General features: G+C 48.2%; 1 protein-coding gene across 24 annotated transcripts in view; it reads right to left on the reverse strand.

Moving 5' to 3' along the window:
- Window positions 1-17,728, reverse strand: part of FBRSL1 (fibrosin like 1) — a 679,964-nt gene that overhangs the window by 130,745 nt on the left and 531,491 nt on the right. For 18 of the 24 annotated variants that reach the window (XM_044440550.1, XM_044440538.1, XM_044440549.1 and 15 more), the window contains one exon: window positions 2,261-2,314. The exons of the other annotated variants lie outside the window; for them this stretch is intronic. In XM_044440550.1, coding sequence (XP_044296485.1) covers window positions 2,261-2,314 — 54 coding nt within the window. The remainder of the gene's footprint in view (window positions 1-2,260; window positions 2,315-17,728) is intronic. 24 annotated transcript variants of the gene reach the window in all.

The raw sequence follows: 17,728 nt of genomic DNA on the forward strand, positions 1-17,728 counted from the left end.
GCCGGCTTGCAGCTTAACCTTCTTTGCCAGGCTGTTTTGAGGGCAAAATGGAGACGAGGCAGAACGGACTGCCTTGGATTTCTTGCAAGAGAAAAACAGATGGGGTATGCAAGTAATAATAATTATTATTTCCAATGTTCAGGGGTGAATGTCATGCCAAGAACACACGATCTGTGCACAACAAGGAGGTGTCAGCAGGACTGGGGAAATTCCAAGGCTTGCAAAATTTCAAGAAGTGTTTCGGAGGCAAATGACCCTAAAAGTAGATACCCAAAAGAGACCAATGAGGATTGAATGCTAACTGTTGGGGGCAGTAAAACCAATACTAAGGTGGGTGGAAGGCTGAAGCTGGAATCCTGGGCAGATAAGACTCCACACTGTAACTGGCAATCAATTATGCAGCAGCCTTGATGAAATTAAACAGCTTTGATCCTGGATACTGCCTTCTGGGAATCTTCTCTACACGAGATTGAGTTCCATGAAGGAAGTAAGGTGCGATAATAAATTAATTTTTTAAAGCATTTATTTAAATGATAAATCACTCTCTTTTAAATTTATTTTAATTATGACATGCCTTTAAAACCTTTTTGATGTGACAATTATGGGTTTCCATTGCATTGTTTGTGTATTGCTCTGAAATTTCTTTTTAATGTAATTGTTGAGCTAGGTTCCCCCTTCGCACATTCAAGGCAAAAGAGCGTTCCTTTGTAAAGTGCTTCCAGTAAACACGATCGCTGCAGCAGCATGAGTGGAGGGGTTCGCTGAACCCGAGTGACCCACGACCTCTGAACTCCCTCCTTTGGAATATCCCTGGGCCCCCTCCCTCTGGGAAGGCCCTTTTGAAGGTGGGGAAGTCTCTTCTCTGCGCGCCACTCCCCTAGTTGGCTAGTGTCTCTCTCCTGAGACCACATCATAAGGTCAAGAGGTGGACCAGACTCGGTTGGCTCATGGAGCTCCTGTGCCATGCCGGCCCGGCAATTGTAGATGCTCGCTATTCTCAGGGGAAGCCTTGAGATAAGCTTCTCCCATCTCAGTGTCTGGGAGTGCCAGTTTCCAGGGCTGCTTCTCCTCCTCCTGCCTGGCCTTGAAACGCACACCAAGAACCACTGCCCTTTCATTCCCGACAGCAGTTCACGAGCATCATCAAGAGAACGATCGCATGGCTGCCAGACATGAAGCCTGCAGGATTTTCTAGAGACCCAGCTCCAAGACAGAAAACAACTCCGACGATGCATCACCGTTCTTCCCACCTTGCTGGCAGTGTGGAAAAACCCACACCTGCTGGTCGCTTGAGGGCACGAGAGTGACCTTGGTGAAGTGGGCTGAGAGGTCAGGAGCCAGACATCTCCAGAATGCAACATTTCCTGGTGGTGCACCAGCCTCCTCCTCTCCCCATCCAAAGTGCTTAGGGTGGATGGCCAAAACCAGTCACTGAGCTGATTTCCAGGGCAGAAGAACCACAGAGGCACTCTTTGCCTCCATGAGCCATCCACTCTCCTTAGAACACCCATAATCTTCTGCATTTGTGGGTCTACGAGCATTTCTGTCTGACTGAGCCCGAAGTAAATATATATAAACATAAAAATACACAAACAAAACAATAAAAGCAGACAAATGAAAAACAGCACAGTAGGAGATACCAGGTAGGGTCCTCCCTTCACCTGCACATGGTACATGCAGAATCTGCATAATCTGGTTACATGTGACTAAGAAGTTAAGAACTCCAAAGTTTGCCACCTTCAGTTTTCCTTGAAAACAATGACTTTCTACCGTGCAGAGTTCCAGGTCCCTAATTCATATAAGCCATCTTGAGCCCTTAATGTTTCCACTGCCAAATATCATGTCTTGGGCCTGAATCAGCTGATCAGCACTACCGGCAAACAAGGGACCCTGCGCACACGCAAGCGCACACACCAAAGCTAGTCATCACAGTCTTCAAACATGATCCAGGATCACCTTCTTTCCCTAACCGTGCAAGTTGGCAAAGGCAGTGATTGGATCCAGAGCTCGTTTTGGTTCATAATATGTGTGTTCTGGAAGCTTAACAAAGGGATCTGGAGGTTTGGCAACACAGCTGGGGAAAGGAAGGGGTAGGGAAATGAACGGGATGGACAGCAGAGGACATGGCTATTAAGAAAATACAGAAAGAGCTAGTGAAAGAAGATGAAACGCGAAAGCAGGAGAGATTGCAACTCAGTCCAGAAACCCCAAGCTAAAAAGGAGCCCCAGGTGCCCATACTGGGGGGACTTGATCTCATACCTTAGCTGCTACCAAGCCACTCCCGATACGAGGCAGCTCCAGGTCCGCTGAATTCTACAGACAAAACAAAAAGTTCTGTTCACAATCAAGCACGTTTATCAGAAATTTTTTTTTCAGTTTTGCTGTGGCAAAAGGGCGAGTTGAGCATGGAATAGAATCCACAGGAGCCCTCCATTTAATGAAAAAGCTGGGTTTTTCCAAGAAGGCGGGCAGCAACCTAGGCCTTTGGGAGTTGTCTATCATAACATTTATGAATTACATGTTCATGCTGCCTCTCGCTCATGGAGTGGAAGGCAGCCTTGGTTTGATGGTCTCCGTTTCAGGTGGTCTCCATTCTAGGTGCCGTTCAGACCCAGCTTGGCTTCGATTCACTAAAGCTGCCATGTCACGTGCTTTCAAGGCAAAGTGTGGATCATAGAAGGTCTCTCTGATGCAGTGAAAAGTTGACAGAACAACTTGCAAATATGCAGCCAAGAAAATAGACTGGATTACCCACGTTGGGTTATCTATGCTACTACAGTAAAAGCCAGAGCTCTGACCCCACTGTGAGATGGCTGCTTATGCATCATGACGAAACAAAAGTAAGGTACATGGTTACATTAAATAGGAATATATGTGTCGATGCCGATGGACAAGAATTCTACCGATTTAAACGGAGATGCTTCTTGCCAGAGTGAGGAACACTGTGGCCAAGGGATCTGTCTGCCTGCGCAGTCTGCGGTCCAGGGGCTAACTCAAGCAACTTCAAGGACCCCGCTGCTCTTCAGCCAGACTTGGACTGAACAGCCCTTCCAATAGAGGGCCTCTTCAAAGAGGGGACTATCTTCTGAGATGCCTTTGAAGAGAGGGAGGTCTTCTACAGAGGAGGAGACAGGTCTAAACAAAGGAGGCTGCTCTGTAAGGTAGGAGACACGCCTACCACCTTGCCAGCCCAACTTCTGTTCTCTTTCATGGAATGCATTTGTGCAGAACAGTGGAGTTGGGAGTAAGGCCTTTATCAGTCACCAGTGTCCCAGAAAGAATCTGGGCAGAGACTGTCCAGGTGCCTGGATAAGCAAATGCCTTGCTGCCTAGGGACCTACATGTCTGGTGCTTCTAGCTCTCTTCCAATGTGTGGAGACCTATAACCATGATGGAAACTTCAAGGAGCAGCAGTCCCAAGAGCCAAAGCTGCAGAAGAATGAGGAATGGACATTTTCCACCACCAACGTCAGGTGCTCAACTTTCTCTCAATTATTAAAAAGGTGGGGGGGGGGGTTGGTTTATTCCAGTCATATCTGGCCTGCTTTCTCTTTCCCACCTGCAGCATCATATTAAGGATAAGCTAAATAAACATTTCCTCTTTTCCTAAGCATTTCTTTTCCTTATAAGACAACTGTATCTCCAAGGACCTCCCTTGGTTAAAAGGCGGATATATTACACAAGAGATCAAATTACACTCTTATTTAAAAGCTCTCAAAGCAGTCCACAGTTGAAGGTACGGAAGGTGCTTGTTTTTTAAGTATAATAATGGCCAGACATTCCTCTATACAAACGAAGATTCCTCAATGAAGCCTGACAACTCTGCCCCAGCTGGACTTAGCCATCGCACACAATCTCACCAGCAACCAGCATCAGTGGTAAAAGCTCTACACGAGTTAGGGGAAAGGTGGAAGATATTCATGATTTGAAGAGAAACCAGAGCATGGCAAAGAAACAACAACAGCTGACACGTCAAGGAAGAAGCTGCAATGCGTCTTAACTCACACAAAGCTTTTCAATTATCTCAGGCACTAGAATTAGCCCACAGAAGCTGGTACTGTGATGGTTCAAGAGGGCTAAAATGTCAGCCAGGGGGCACCCATGGCGACCGCGTGGTCACATGAATGGAGGCTGGGAAAGAGACAGAGCCAAATACAGTTGTGTGACATGAAATTTCCAGCATTTTCCACTGCAGAGATGCACAGCGGGGAGGGGCTGGTGGCAAAGGGCATCGGACCACGGGTGTGCATGGGGTAGATCCAGTGATTTAACTCATGGCAAAGCATGTCGATAAGGGACGAAAGCAGAGTGCGCGCTCTCTTTCATGGAATCCGCCCAGCTCTGAGTTGTCTACATCAGTCTTTGCTAGCCTGGGAGCATAGTTCTAGCACTTCAGACCAGTGTCTCCACTCTCCCTGCAGTTCAACCAGGATGTTCAGTGCACAGCGCACCTGCTGTGACCCTTCTCTGCCAAGGGGCTGGCAACCGTTGGCCTGGTTCGGGCACAGCTGGCCACTGCAACAGAGTCCTGAGAGAAGCTGCTCTGATGGATTCTTCTCCTCTTCTGCCAGAGAGACTCCTTGCTTGGTTAAAGCGAAAGTCCCTACGGTGTCTGAACCGGGAAGGCAGAGCTGCTTGTAAACCAGGGTGCCCTACAAACCACGACGGCCCACCAGGATCAGATGGCTCATCCCACATTCATGCAGACAGCAAACAAGTGCTTGCTGGATGGGCCCATTGGGGCTAAACGGGGGCCACTGTGGAAGTGCTCCGTATCGCCGCCACCTCCGTCGCTGCCCGTGGAACACGGCGCAAACTGCAAACCGGGGAAGTGGCAGTCAGACTGCGATGCAACTTTCGTTGCAGACACCCTTCCAATTCTTTCCTAGGCCATTCTTCTGTCTTTCCTCAGCAAGCATCTGGCAATAGCTCCTGGCAACGAGAGATTCCGATTGAATTTTAAAAGATTTTCCATTCTACGGTGCTATTTAGCGAACACAGAAAGGCGGTCGGGTGCGGGGGAGGGGGGAGCCCAAGTTGCTTCACCATTTATGTTGTGTAAATCTGAGATAATAGATCTTCTGCCTAATCCTAATGAGGCCTCCCCATTAAAATCTTTATTAGCTTACAGCTCAGTCGCTTGCCAAAAAGCTTGTCAGCACCCTTCCCCCTACCTTCCCACTATCTCTCTGTACCAAGATCTGCTTTAACTTTTACAAATAGCTCTAAGATATTTCCCCTGCTTATCGGCAATGCCAAGCTGCTTGCCTTATCCCTGCTATTGCAGATAAAATAAATGAGCTAAGAATGATATGAATAATGGCATTTTCTGTAGGCTGGTTTCCCATTACATTCTCAACAGATTGTAGATTTAAACTTCAGCACAAAAGAGCTGGGGAAAGTGCAGGGTAGGGGGAGAGAAGGAGGTTTTTTTTAAACATTACCTACCTTTTGCTCAACAGCCTCAGATACCAGGATGTATTTTAAGCCTACCTGAACTGAGGAGGCAATTAATTTTGAAAGGGACAAGAAGAAATCCTAGGTTTGGCTTCTTGGAAAATCCCCAGGCCAAGCACACTGTGACTTTTACAGATCTTTTTTGAGTTGCATTTGGAAGGGAGAGAAAGAAGGCTGAGAGCTACACAGTGCATAATAAAGCTGTCTTCATTAGACATCCTCTTTCTCCCTCTAGGCGTGTGCAGACCTGGAGTTAGAGGAGGACAATGAAAGCAATGTCTGGACTGAAGAATACAGCATCTCTTGCTGCCAGCTCACATCTGATTAGATTCTACCAATGTGCCATGTTCGTCGTACAGGGAGTTGCAGCACAAAGGTGGTCAGAGCAAGGCAGCAGACAAAGAGAGGCAGGCCAGCTGGTGCATGAGCTGCAGGGTGGCTGAACTTGGATGATCGAGCCAGAGGTTGCATTCCTCTGACCACCCACAATAAAGCTGGAAGGAGAACCCTTGGCGGCCCCGCCACTCCTTGCGCCGAGACCGACTGCAGTCTTTACCGGAACCTGCTACTGAAGCAACAAATACCCACTGAGAGAGAAATGCGTTCTGCATCAATAAAGGCAGCATCGCGTCTTATCAGCCAGGTCTATGGTGCTAACAGTGCTTTTAAAAAAATTACCGGTGCGCCACTTCAAATGCTCCCGCATTCAGCAGATCTGTGCTTTCCAGCGGCAGCTGCCATCTCCGCTTTCCTCGGCGATAATCAGATATCGCTGAATTATTAATGCACCACAGTATTATTGTAGTCATTTATTTTTTATCCTGCATTTTTTTCTGTGATGGAACGCTAGGTGAGCCTTCCTAAGTGATCTCCCATCCAGACACCGTCCAGGCCCAGGCCCAGGCTGGCTTCGCTTCAGAAAAGGCTGCCACATCATAAGCTCTCGGAGGAGAGCAAAGGACCAGTGTTTTTTCCTTCCCTGCTGTATGACATGAAGGTGCTTCTGAAGCACTGGGTGCTCCAGCACCCAATTAAAGCCATAGAGTCACTCCTGCGAGGAATCACCCTTAAAGTCTTCTTCCACTTAACTGCACAGATGCAGCGAGTGCATAGCAATTACAATTAATAATCATTTAATTGGTAGACAGAGGACAAATTCCACAAAAAGTAACACTCACTCTGAGATCCTTTCCACTGAAAATCCCTCAACTGAACTTGGAATGCATCGATTCTTAACATGTGGGAGCAGTTTATACCTAAAAGTGGAGCTAAAATTGCCTATTTGTCCAGTACCTGCCACACTGTGGGACTGTAACTCCTCATTTCACTAGTGTGTACTAGAGAGCTCTAAAAAGGTTCTTTTGTGTGTGTGTGAATGTGTGTAACCTTAGAATGCAGACAGAAATGACAGGGGCTGTGTGGGGTTCTTCCAGGCTGCCGAGTAACGCTCTGTGTCACCAGCCTTTCAAGAATTATTTGATGTGAGATGTCAGTGGCCTTGACTGCACCAAGAAGCCCAATGGGCCCTTGATATGGACATGTGTAGAAGTCCCACTGGTCTCATACACACTGTTTCCAAGTGATCCTCCTAGGACGGAGGTCTCAGCATTGAGATTCATTCGTTCCATTTCCATCTGGCTTTTCTTCCATGATGGAACCCCAGATGGTGCATTTGGGGTTTCCAGGCAGTCCAGATCTGATGCACCAGATACAAATCTGCTAAGCACGTGCCTTTAGACCTGGCATTAGGGCCAGAGTTACTTGGGTACGGGCTGTATCGAACCCCATAGGGCACATGGACCAGAAGGAAACACCGTCCAAGGAAAATGGACAACACTGCATTCCTGACACGGATATCTGTGGGACTTTGGGAAGAGCAAGGAGGAACAAAACTTTGCTTGCCACCATGCAATAATCTTCTCAGCCCCACAGTGCTATAAAAGCTCACCTAACATTTGACAGAGCCAAGCAAAAAAAGATCTTCCTTCCACCGTTTCTGCCTTCCAACTGCCACCACAGCAGGGTTAAATGATTTTCCATTCCCTGGCAATCCTAGCCCTGTCACTGTATCAAGGTTATCTATTATTGGCAGTGACAGGTGAAAATTAATCTCCTAATTATTTCTTGCTGCGTAATCTCCACTGAAGAAGTAACATAAAAGGATTACAGGGAAGGCTTCACGGAAGGCTTTTCGGGAGCCAATCACACCGTTCTAAAGGAGGCATGTGTTGAAGAGGTATTTATGGAGGATTTCCAACCATTCTGGACACACACACAACACAGATGCACACGCACAATTACACTTTAGGGCTAAGAGACTGGACGGAGGAGCCACTTGGAGGTCTCTTAATGGCACAAAAGAAACAATAGTCGCGCTCTTGACAACAACTCGACGGAGAATAGCAGGTTCTGCAGAACAACATGCTTCCTCTTTCATTCACTGTTTGTTTGTGAAGTGTTCAAACACACTGCAATCGGCAGAGGAGAATTAATGTTTCCCTGCAGGCAGAGAAATATAGGTGCCACAGTATTAATTTCATCCCTCTTGCTCTTCTCATAGTGATGATAAATATTTGCTCTGCTCTGTCCACATCCTAACTGCAATCCTAAGGAACAAAGGGCACCTGAAGCAAAACGTGGAAGTGCAGCCGGCGCCTGTTCAAGATGCGAGCCAACCCTGGGCCTTTTTTCAAACGCTCCATCCCTCCCACAACCCAACGATCGGTCAGTGTTTTGAGGCCACCGAGCACGTGCACTCTTCTTTGCGGTTTCCACCTCAGGCTGCAACCCTTTGCAAGCTAAGACAAGAAAGAAGTCCAGCACCTTTGACTGGGGCATGCTGGAATTTCAAGGTTTTTTCTTCCTTGTCTAAAATGTATCCAACCGAGCAAGGAGGCGTTTAGTCAAGTGGCCTAAAGGGAACCATGTTAGATAAAGGGCTTTCATTTCAAAAACAGGAACTTGACTAAACTATGGTGGTACGATACTCACAAGTTGTAGTATCCTTGCACAGTCTAGGCTCACAAAAGTTTGCAATACTACTGAAATTTTCAAGTCATGCACCGAACCTGAACGAATTTTATGGCTATTGTCTAGCATGACATTTTAACTTTTTCGAATGAAGTCATGTTGAGATCTATGTTCCAACAGCCATTCTTTCTGGTTGTTCTGACTTCTATTTAATACTTTGCACACAGATTTATCTCATCAACCACCATCTCTAATATTGTATTTAGTTATTTACAATGTTCACTCCATCCTCAGGATATGGCACAAACTTAATTTCTAGGAATCTCAATTTTAGATTTTCACCTAATGTTCCACCTAATGGGCCAACACACAATCCAGTTAAACCAGAACATTTTGATTTCAGCTAATTGAATGCTCTCAATTCAGCATCTTAAATCTGAGTAGACTGACTTATAGGAATCTTCCACCAGACTGGCTGTAAGAGAACATTCTAACAGAACATACTGTATTGTTTTAAGGTTAGAAAACAATGGTTTCTGTTGTTACTTGTTTAAGAAAAACAAGTAAGAGTATAAAACTGCTTCATAGTATCTAGCACAGATAGAAAGCTCCCTCTAAGAATCTAGGTGAAACATCAGGCGAACGACAATTCCAATGCCCTGCCTAACAGCAGATATAAGATATGGGGTTCCTTTCTCTTCACAGCACTATGAAGACAGACAGACATTCTAATGGTATGAACATAGATTTTCTTGTCCCAAATGCAGGTGTGTCTTCGTAACACCTGGAAGCAGAGGAAGAGTCATATGGTATTCTGCATCATGCTGGGATAAAAGGTGATCAAGGAGGATAACCCAATGGGAGGGTTAGAACTCCATGTCTGAGCAGAGGCTTAACCTGCAGCGGGCACCAGGCTCAATCGATGTCATCTCCAGGTAGAGCCAAGAATGCTTCTGTCCAATACCGGGGGAAGCCACTGCTGGCAGACATTAACTAGATGAACCAATGGTCTGACTCCTAAGTCTCCTAAGAGATCCCATGTGGTGTAAGATCAGTATCAACACCTGGCACCGTGGGCAGCTGTCAGAGTCTAGTACCCTTGGTAGACTGTTTGCTGCTGACAACGGTGCCCCTTTTCGTTTCTTTTCTTTTTTTCCCAAGCTCAGTTCTTCAGGGATGACCAATGAGCTGAGTCTGGCTGCAATACTAACTCCCAACAATGCCTCTTCTTGGGAAACTGAAATGGGTCCCTGCTGCCACTTAATGTTCACCCTGGTCCACCAGGGCAGAGGAAGAGGTCCACTGGAGGATCTGTTCTCCAACTTGGCACTACCTCTGGAGCTCAAGGAACAGACACCAAGAGGCACAGCATCCGATTTGTCACCCTCACACTGAACAACAATAGGCAGTAGTACCAGGTAAGTTTGGTGTGCTCCCTAGAACTTAGCCTGATCCAAGAGGTCCATCCCTCCATTGTTTCTGATGAACGTCAAGACTCAAGCGTGGCAAGTTCTATCACACTACTTCCCAGTCTCCAGCCTGACTCCGAGGATGATATGATTATGAAACAAGCTGGTGGACAAAGGTCTCCACAGCAGTCAGACTAGATTATGTTTTATTACATACTATTAAGGCCATACCCAATGTTAATCCTACTCAGAGTAAAACCATTGAAATGGATGAAACTGAAATTGGGCATGGCTAACATCCCATTCCTTTCAATGGCTCTACTGTGTGCAGAGCTACCACTGGATCTTACCATTAATCTTTATGTTCTACTCGCAAGGGGTGGACAATTTATGGCCCTCCAGATGTTTCAGCTTAGAGCACCCATGACAAATTGCAGGCCACAATCCCTGTTCTACAAGAATCTGCATCTCTAGAAGAAGAACACCTTGCCCAGGTAATAGATGCAGGCATGGCACCTTATTGGTTTCCATCTGAAGGTATGAGAGTGTTACCATGCAGTGTTGTACGGGAGTTTTGTGTCCCACAAGTGTTTGTTTTAAAGAAAACGCCATCACATGCCTGGCTCTTGATCACTGGTACTTCAGATACTGCCATGTACTTCAGTAGCCACAAGATGGTATACAAATTATTAAAAAAATATTCAAAATATGTGATTGGGTGAGCAAATTCAACACATCAAAAGGATTGTAGCTACAGGGAAAGGCCCTCCTTACCAAAGTCACCACCAGGGGTCACTGTGTGACTTGCATGTCTTGAGGAGGAGGAAGGGCAACAGCAATTTAAACAATTCTAAATTTTTAGCAAACTTCTTTCTGGAGAGGAGAAAGAGGAAAACCCCATTTGCCCAACTTTTGTCATTACAGATTGTCCCAGAAAGAGGAGGCTTTGCAGATATTAAATCAGCATTCTGATGAAAACACTCTTCTCATGCGCAGCTCCTTATTCTGCTGCTTTGAATGTCTGTAAATCCATTTCTAATAGCAAATGCTGAGCTTTAATAGCCTAGATGTTCAGCTTCCATTAAAGAGGTTAAGAGGGCATGCTAGAGGCCAGGCACAAGTGCCGTCAGCCAGGAAAGGGAATAAGAGATGGACAACTTTGACTTTTTAATGCAAGTGTAGTTGAAAATCTAGAAAATCAGCAAGACAGAGTCAATAGCATATTGTTTTCTAGGTAAAACCCAAGTCTTCAATGACCTTCGCTGAGTGACTCCATGGCTTAGGAGTGGGCAAGACAGTTTAAGTGAGTTAACTTATTAAACCCAACAAGCTGCATAAACAGGACTTGGGAGATTTAAATATATACTTCACAGATAAAGACAAATATTTAAATATATATTTAAGTTTTGCCTCTAAAAGGATACAACTGGTTGAGTTTATTGTGGGTAATACAGGGGATTTGTCTTCCATTCGTCTATAAGACCAGTAGATAAACTGAAATAACTAAATGAAAGCAGAGGCAGAAACATAAGCCTTTAATGTTTTATATCTTTGGCATTAAGCCTGTCACACAGAATTAAGATTTTTGTCATTCTGCCATCTTGGGAGATTTTTGCAAAAACGTAATCTCAGTAAGTTACCAGACCTCTGACAAAACACACACAACTGCACATTAACAGAGATCTTCCTATCAGTCCGACAGCCAGCTAAACGATCCCCAGGATTCTCTTACACGTACACGAGAGATATAAATTCATCTACAGAGACATTTCAATACAATGCTTCCCATTAGATGACACAGAAATTCTCCCAAGAGATATTAGGTAAGGGCAATTCTCTTCCCTCCCTCTCTCCAGAGATGGTGCTTCTCATTACGTTTCCTGGTAATTGATCAGGCTAGGAAGCGGTTTCTGGCTAGATCCATATGTTTGATAGCTAGCGACGGAGCCCCGTCCAAAAAACAGAAAGCTGCAAGAAGCAATGGTAGGCCGGACAGGTGGGGGCTCTTCATCTCCTGCTGATGTGCAACCGGCAATGGGATGGACACAATGAAGCCGGAATCCCAGCTGCCCCCCTCCATTCTTGGCCCGTGGGACCAGCACGTGCTGCGCAACGTTATTTCTATCGCCAAATGATACCAAGTCAACTCACACCACTCCTCCTGTGCACAGCCTCGGTGAGTTGTCCTCAGCCACGGAGCCATCACTTGGGTGTGATTCCAGGAGAAGCCTCTTTGAGGCCTGGGAAGAGGGGCTGGGGGCATAAGGTTAGGGGCAGAACCCTGCAGCTCTGCCTCATTACGGACCCCTCCAGTTGTGCCGGGGCTCCCCCGATGCGGGGCTCCTGCCAGTCAGAGCAGGCAGTACTGGGTTCAATGGACTCCAGCTCAGAGCAAGGCAGACTTGCACATCTGTGCGCGCGACACGGCACTGGCCCTGCTTGGGGCTCAGCAAAATGCTTGCCCAGGTCTGTCTCTGCGCACCTAGGAAGGTGGGCAAACTCCGTTCGCACGGCCTGCTCTGTGGGCGGCAGGACAATGCAAAGCCAAGCCTGAAGACACACCTCCCACACGTGGGACGGTGTGAAAGAGCCCCATGCCTTGTGAGTGCTTTATTTCTCTTTTTCGAAGAGCCGCTATGTAAAGAAGCCTGGCTATTTTTGCCTAACATTTTGCCTAACTGCAGGCTGGTGAAGTTCGGATCGCCACAGCTTCACCACCTCAGAGCAAGAACTCATTTGCAACACAAACACAGCGATGACATAATATGCCGCCCTTGCACCCCCATCTCAAAGGGGTAATGCCAGGAGCACAGCTGAAAAAACAGAGGCCAACAGAATTCACTAGCAGGAAAATGTGTGATTGGGGCGCACTTAAAAGCATACAGATACACCGTCAAGATAGAAGAGGTCTTTCCTGAGTTTCATTATCCTCATGGATAGGGAAAAAGTCAAGAATATTTATTTCATGGTGGAGGCCAGCCTTGTGAATCAGAGAACCCCTGGTTCTCAGGTTACACCTTCTGCCAATACACCTCCTTCAGCCATGTTCTTACATAAATCAAGACTCCACTCCTGGCTTGCTCCAATCCATCCACTGGATGCATTTCCCCCTTTATTTCATATTCCTCCATAGCCAAAGAACAGCGGTTTATAACTTACAGCTTGGACCCGCTGTCATTCATCATATACACGAGACCATTTCAAAGTAGTTTCTTGCTGCTTTTCTCATGTTGCATGACCATAACACACACTGCAGAAGTGGGAACGCAGGCAAGGAGCTGCCTTTAAATGGATGCCAATTTATAAAGAATAATCTTCAAACTTTCTAGCAAGCCTTGCTTCACAGAAACTATAGCAAAATCCAGGTATCATTTCTTGACCAAATGGAAATCCATACTGATGATTCTTTCATCCAGTGAATTTAAAATCCCTAGCTATTCTCATAAATGTTGACAGAACAGGAGGGGGATCTTTCTTTAGATATTTAGAAAACATTTTGGACAGGAGAGGGAAAGAGGGTTGGCAGAGTGCAGGGAAATATAGCATTTATATGTATAAATACAGCATTTATACAGCAAGGCCCTAACCAAGCTTTTTGGCCTCCTAAGTCTGTATGCAGAGCAAATCGGATTTAATACATAAACATAAACCACGGGAGTGAAATTCTGAGCAAGGATGACCAGAGGTTTAACTCCTTAGCAATGAGAGCAGGCAGGTTGTGATGCTATGTAATACCTTAACAATCTTTTCCAGCTGAGACAGACTTCTTCCAAGAGTGGATAATACAGTAAATAATTCCATCTCCTTTTGTAAAAAGGACAGTGTCCAAGGATTTGTGTAACAGGAACCCCCCATGACCCCCCAGGCAAACTGCAAATGTTTTCTCTCTTTCTCTGTAAGCTTCACCACTGAAAAGGTTTATTTTTCCCTGTCTGAAGTGAAACCAGATTTTTTGGCACTGATGAGTATACATGAAGCACACGTTCTGAGATAGAGACCCGCAGAATTTTCTGTGTGGCTTTGTTTCCTTTAAATGTTTAATTCCACAGAGACAGCCAATTTTCACCTGATTTCAAAATCCGTTTTCGCCCCACTGATGTCCCTGTTCTTTTCACAACAAAAAGTACTTTGCTTGCTCAGTGATGTGGAATGCTCATTTCACACTACAAAATTTGCACTTTTAAAGAGCTGATCTCCAATGTCTAATTGGCTGAAATGCTGCTTTCAAATTAATTGAAAAGCAGTTGTGGGGAAATTAGGCAGGAGATGGTCTTTATCATAGGGGCAATTCCAGTCTATTTTGCAAATGCAATTCACACATCTTCGGAATACTTTTGACTATTTCTTGGACCAAACGTCACCAAGTTATGCTGCAAAGCTTCCTTAAGACCATTTTAACATTATGCTTGCTTGAACTGCATGTCTTTCCTTTTTTCCTATACTGAAACCCCACCTAAGATGAGAAGACAAATTAAATTGAGCAAGATAACTATCAGATGCTTTACTTCAGTTTCAAATTTTCTTTCAATTAATATACTGCTCTTGGTCAAATGAGACCTCTTTGAATCTTGTGATTTATGCTATTGTCCTTCCTTGATAAAAACGTGATGTGTGTTTGTGTATGCAACACACACAAAGGTCAGCATGATGCCGTATGTGCAAATGATATTTATAAAGGAAAAACATACATCTTGGCAAGGCAATGTATAAGCGGTAGAAAAACTAGAAACCATTTTGAGGGTATGTATTATGAAAAATTGGCTGCCTTAATTCACACGCTGGAGGAAAATGCGTATCTTTTCTGCCCACAGCTTCTCCAGTAGCTCTCCAGAAGAAGTTAATGCATTAAGCTCAGGCCCATAAACTCTCAGCTTTACCATGCCTGCTCTCTTTTCAAAACTGAGAATACACCCTTACCACTGACACTTTTGTGTGCGCGCACACACAGGCAAAGAATACACTGCTGGGCCTTGGAGGGGAAAAATCTGTCTCCGTTTTTGCGCTTTTTGCTTTAGCTATGGTGATTTTACAACTTGCCCTTGCAAAAATCCTGACGGTTCTGCACACGCTCACTTTCCCCCTTTCATCTAAAGAACCGACAAGAATCCAGACTTTTTAATGTTGATTTCCACACAATTACTGCTCCATCCACAAGACTGATATACTATCCAAAATGTGTCTCGCTCAGAAACAAAGCACCGCAGATAAATGAGCACTTCTAAAGTTCTTCACTAGGTCCACTCCAGTGGCTCCAATTACACACACTCTTAAAACTCCTTTCAAAACGCCATTGAATCCTGGCACTTCGTTTTTTAAAGTCAGGGTTATTCCACTGACTTTCAATGCGGCTAAATGTGGCTTCAATTTTTAGTGTGTGCAGCTGTGTGTGCAGATTATGTACAACGGGGGACTACACACATCACACTTGCCTATCCACCCAGATTTAAACCCCACTGAATTTAGTGGAGTTTCTTCCCAGCAAAGGTGTTCAGGATTGTGGGCTCCAGATGACAGTCATGAGTGTTCCCAAGAAAACTTACTTGGAAGCTGCTCAGCCTCGCCTCGATATGCATGTATTTAAAACCCATCCCCCTCCCGCACAGGCACTCCAAGCACAGACCGTCGCCCCCAAGTTGGGCAACCAGCTCCTTTTGTGGTGTGTTTCCAGTTATTTGCACCAGATGCACGTTACTTCCATATTTCCCCTCAATTTCTGGCAGGGCCTTCCTTGCTGCTCTGGAAAATGCGGGCTGACTTTTTTCCTGCCCGCGAAGGCAAGGATGCAGGATTTAATGTTTCCGCTCCCTCTTCTCCTGGAGAGGGGTAAGGGAAGAGGGGAAACAAGCGCGCTCTGTGCAGGAGCCTGGAAAATGAAGGTTGGGGGGAAGCGCACGCGAGCTCGGCGCCTTCCACCATTTCGCGAAGCGCTCCGCTGCCATGACGGATCGGCCTGAGCTCGGCGCTGACCCCTTCCTGCAGCCCTCGGCCCTGCCCGCCTTAATCCCACCGCCCGAAAGAAAGTGCGATTAATGCTTCGCCCGCCGCGCTGCGCTTCCCCGGGCGCCCTGCCGGACGGGCAGAAGGAACCGCAGTTCGGCCGGCGATGGCGGAGGGACGCTCGGAGCGAGGCGGAACCCGGAGGGGCGCACGGAAAGTCCGGGCGCGATCTGGGGGAAGGGCGAGGCGAGGGCCGGGGCCGGCGAGAGGAAGGAAGGTGCATGCGGCGGCGGCGGCAGGCGCGGTTGGGGGCGGGCAGGGCGCGCGGGCGACCCGACCCGCACGCCACTCCCCGCGGCCGCTCGCGCCGCTCGCACGTCGGGGGCAGCGGGAGAAAGACCCTCCGCTGCCGGCCGGGCCGGGCCGGGCGCGCCGAGAGCGATCCGGCGAGGCACCGACCCGGCCGGGCGCCCGCCCGCCCAGCGCGTGCCAGCGTCGCCCGGCGCCCGCGTCGCGGGGCCGGCGGGCTGGCTGTCCTCGCCCCCAGCATTGTTAGCGTGCTGCTTTGACTTACCGCCCTCTGACCGCGCCGCTGTCCAAGCGAGGCGGGTCTTACGGCGCGCTCAAAAGCACAGCGGGCAGCCCGGCGGCCGAGGCAGGAAACCGCGGAGATAATCCACAAGGCGAGGAAGGGACGCGGGAGAAGCCTCCCCGAAGCCGCACGCGAGACGCGGGTCCGGGGGCAGGCGGCGGCGGCGGCGGGCTGGGGAGCGGAGCAGCGAGAATCCAGCTCAAGTCCTTAATCCACAGGCGAGAAGATGGGTTCGATCGGCTTCGGCGGGCGATCAAGGCAGAGCCCGGCTCCTTCGCCACAAAGAGACATCCACGCGCCACGGACGAGGGCGGGGGGCGCCCGGCCGGGAGGCGAGCCCCTCGGCAGCCCTGTCGACGAGGCGGGAGGCAGCCTCCCTCTCCTCCCTGCCTTCCGCAAAATAAATCTTCCCTCGCGTCCCCTTCGCCCCCTCCTCTCCTGCTCACGGGCACGGAGAGCTCAGATCATGGAGGGCGGAAGGGAGACGCAGGTTTCCTCGGAGAAAATAAGAACAATGACGGAAGAGCGGCAGCGGCAGCGACGGCGAGCAAGGTGCTTCCCCACCCCCCTCACGCAAAAATCCCAAAAGTTTTTTTCTCCCCGGTTCCGTGCGCCCGCCTTCTTCCTTTCTTCCCGCTCGCCCTCGGTCGGGCCCGCCTTCCTTCGCCGCCGCCGCCCGCGATCCGGACCGCAGCCCGAGAAGCAGCCGCGCCGCGAATCTTCTTCAGCTCAGCAGGCGAGGCGGACAGCGCATTTTCCCGATCCAGACTGCGGGGTCACTACTAAGAAGCAGCAGAGGAGGAGGAGGAGGAGGAGGACGGGAAGGCAGCACAGCCTCTGACGGGCATCGGGAAGCAGCGAGCCGGGGGGGGTACGAATAAATCACAGCTCCCCCCCACCACCATCAGAGCCGGAGCCTCGTTCCCCCCGCGCCGGAGAAGTCCCTCTCTCGCTTTCGCTTTTTCCGTGCTTTCTTCCTCTCTTTCCTTTTGTTCAAGTCTTGGTAGCCATTATTCCCAACCATGGAAAAATAAGAAGGAGAAGTGGAGAGGGGTGGGGGCGGCGGAGCCCTCGAGCCCCCTTTTTCCCGGGGGCGGCGGCGGCGGCGGCGGCGGGAGCGGCAACACGCCCAGGCGAGCGTCGCCTCCTCGCTTCTCGCCGCGGCTCCCAGCTCGGGCTCGTACGCAGAGCCGCTCAAAGGCGACTGCTCCGCGCGCAGGCGATCGCGAGCGACTAAAATGTAGCAGGAGAAAGAGAGACGGAGAAAGGAGAGCCCAGGCGAAACTAATCCAGCCTAGAGAGGCAGATCCCGCTCCCCCCCCCCCACACTCACACACACGCGCGCACGCACAGACACGCGCG

The sequence above is a fragment of the Varanus komodoensis genome, unplaced genomic scaffold (assembly GCF_004798865.1).
Source record: "Varanus komodoensis strain SLA01 unplaced genomic scaffold, ASM479886v1 scaffold38, whole genome shotgun sequence".
Taxonomy (NCBI): Eukaryota; Metazoa; Chordata; class Lepidosauria; order Squamata; family Varanidae; genus Varanus; species Varanus komodoensis.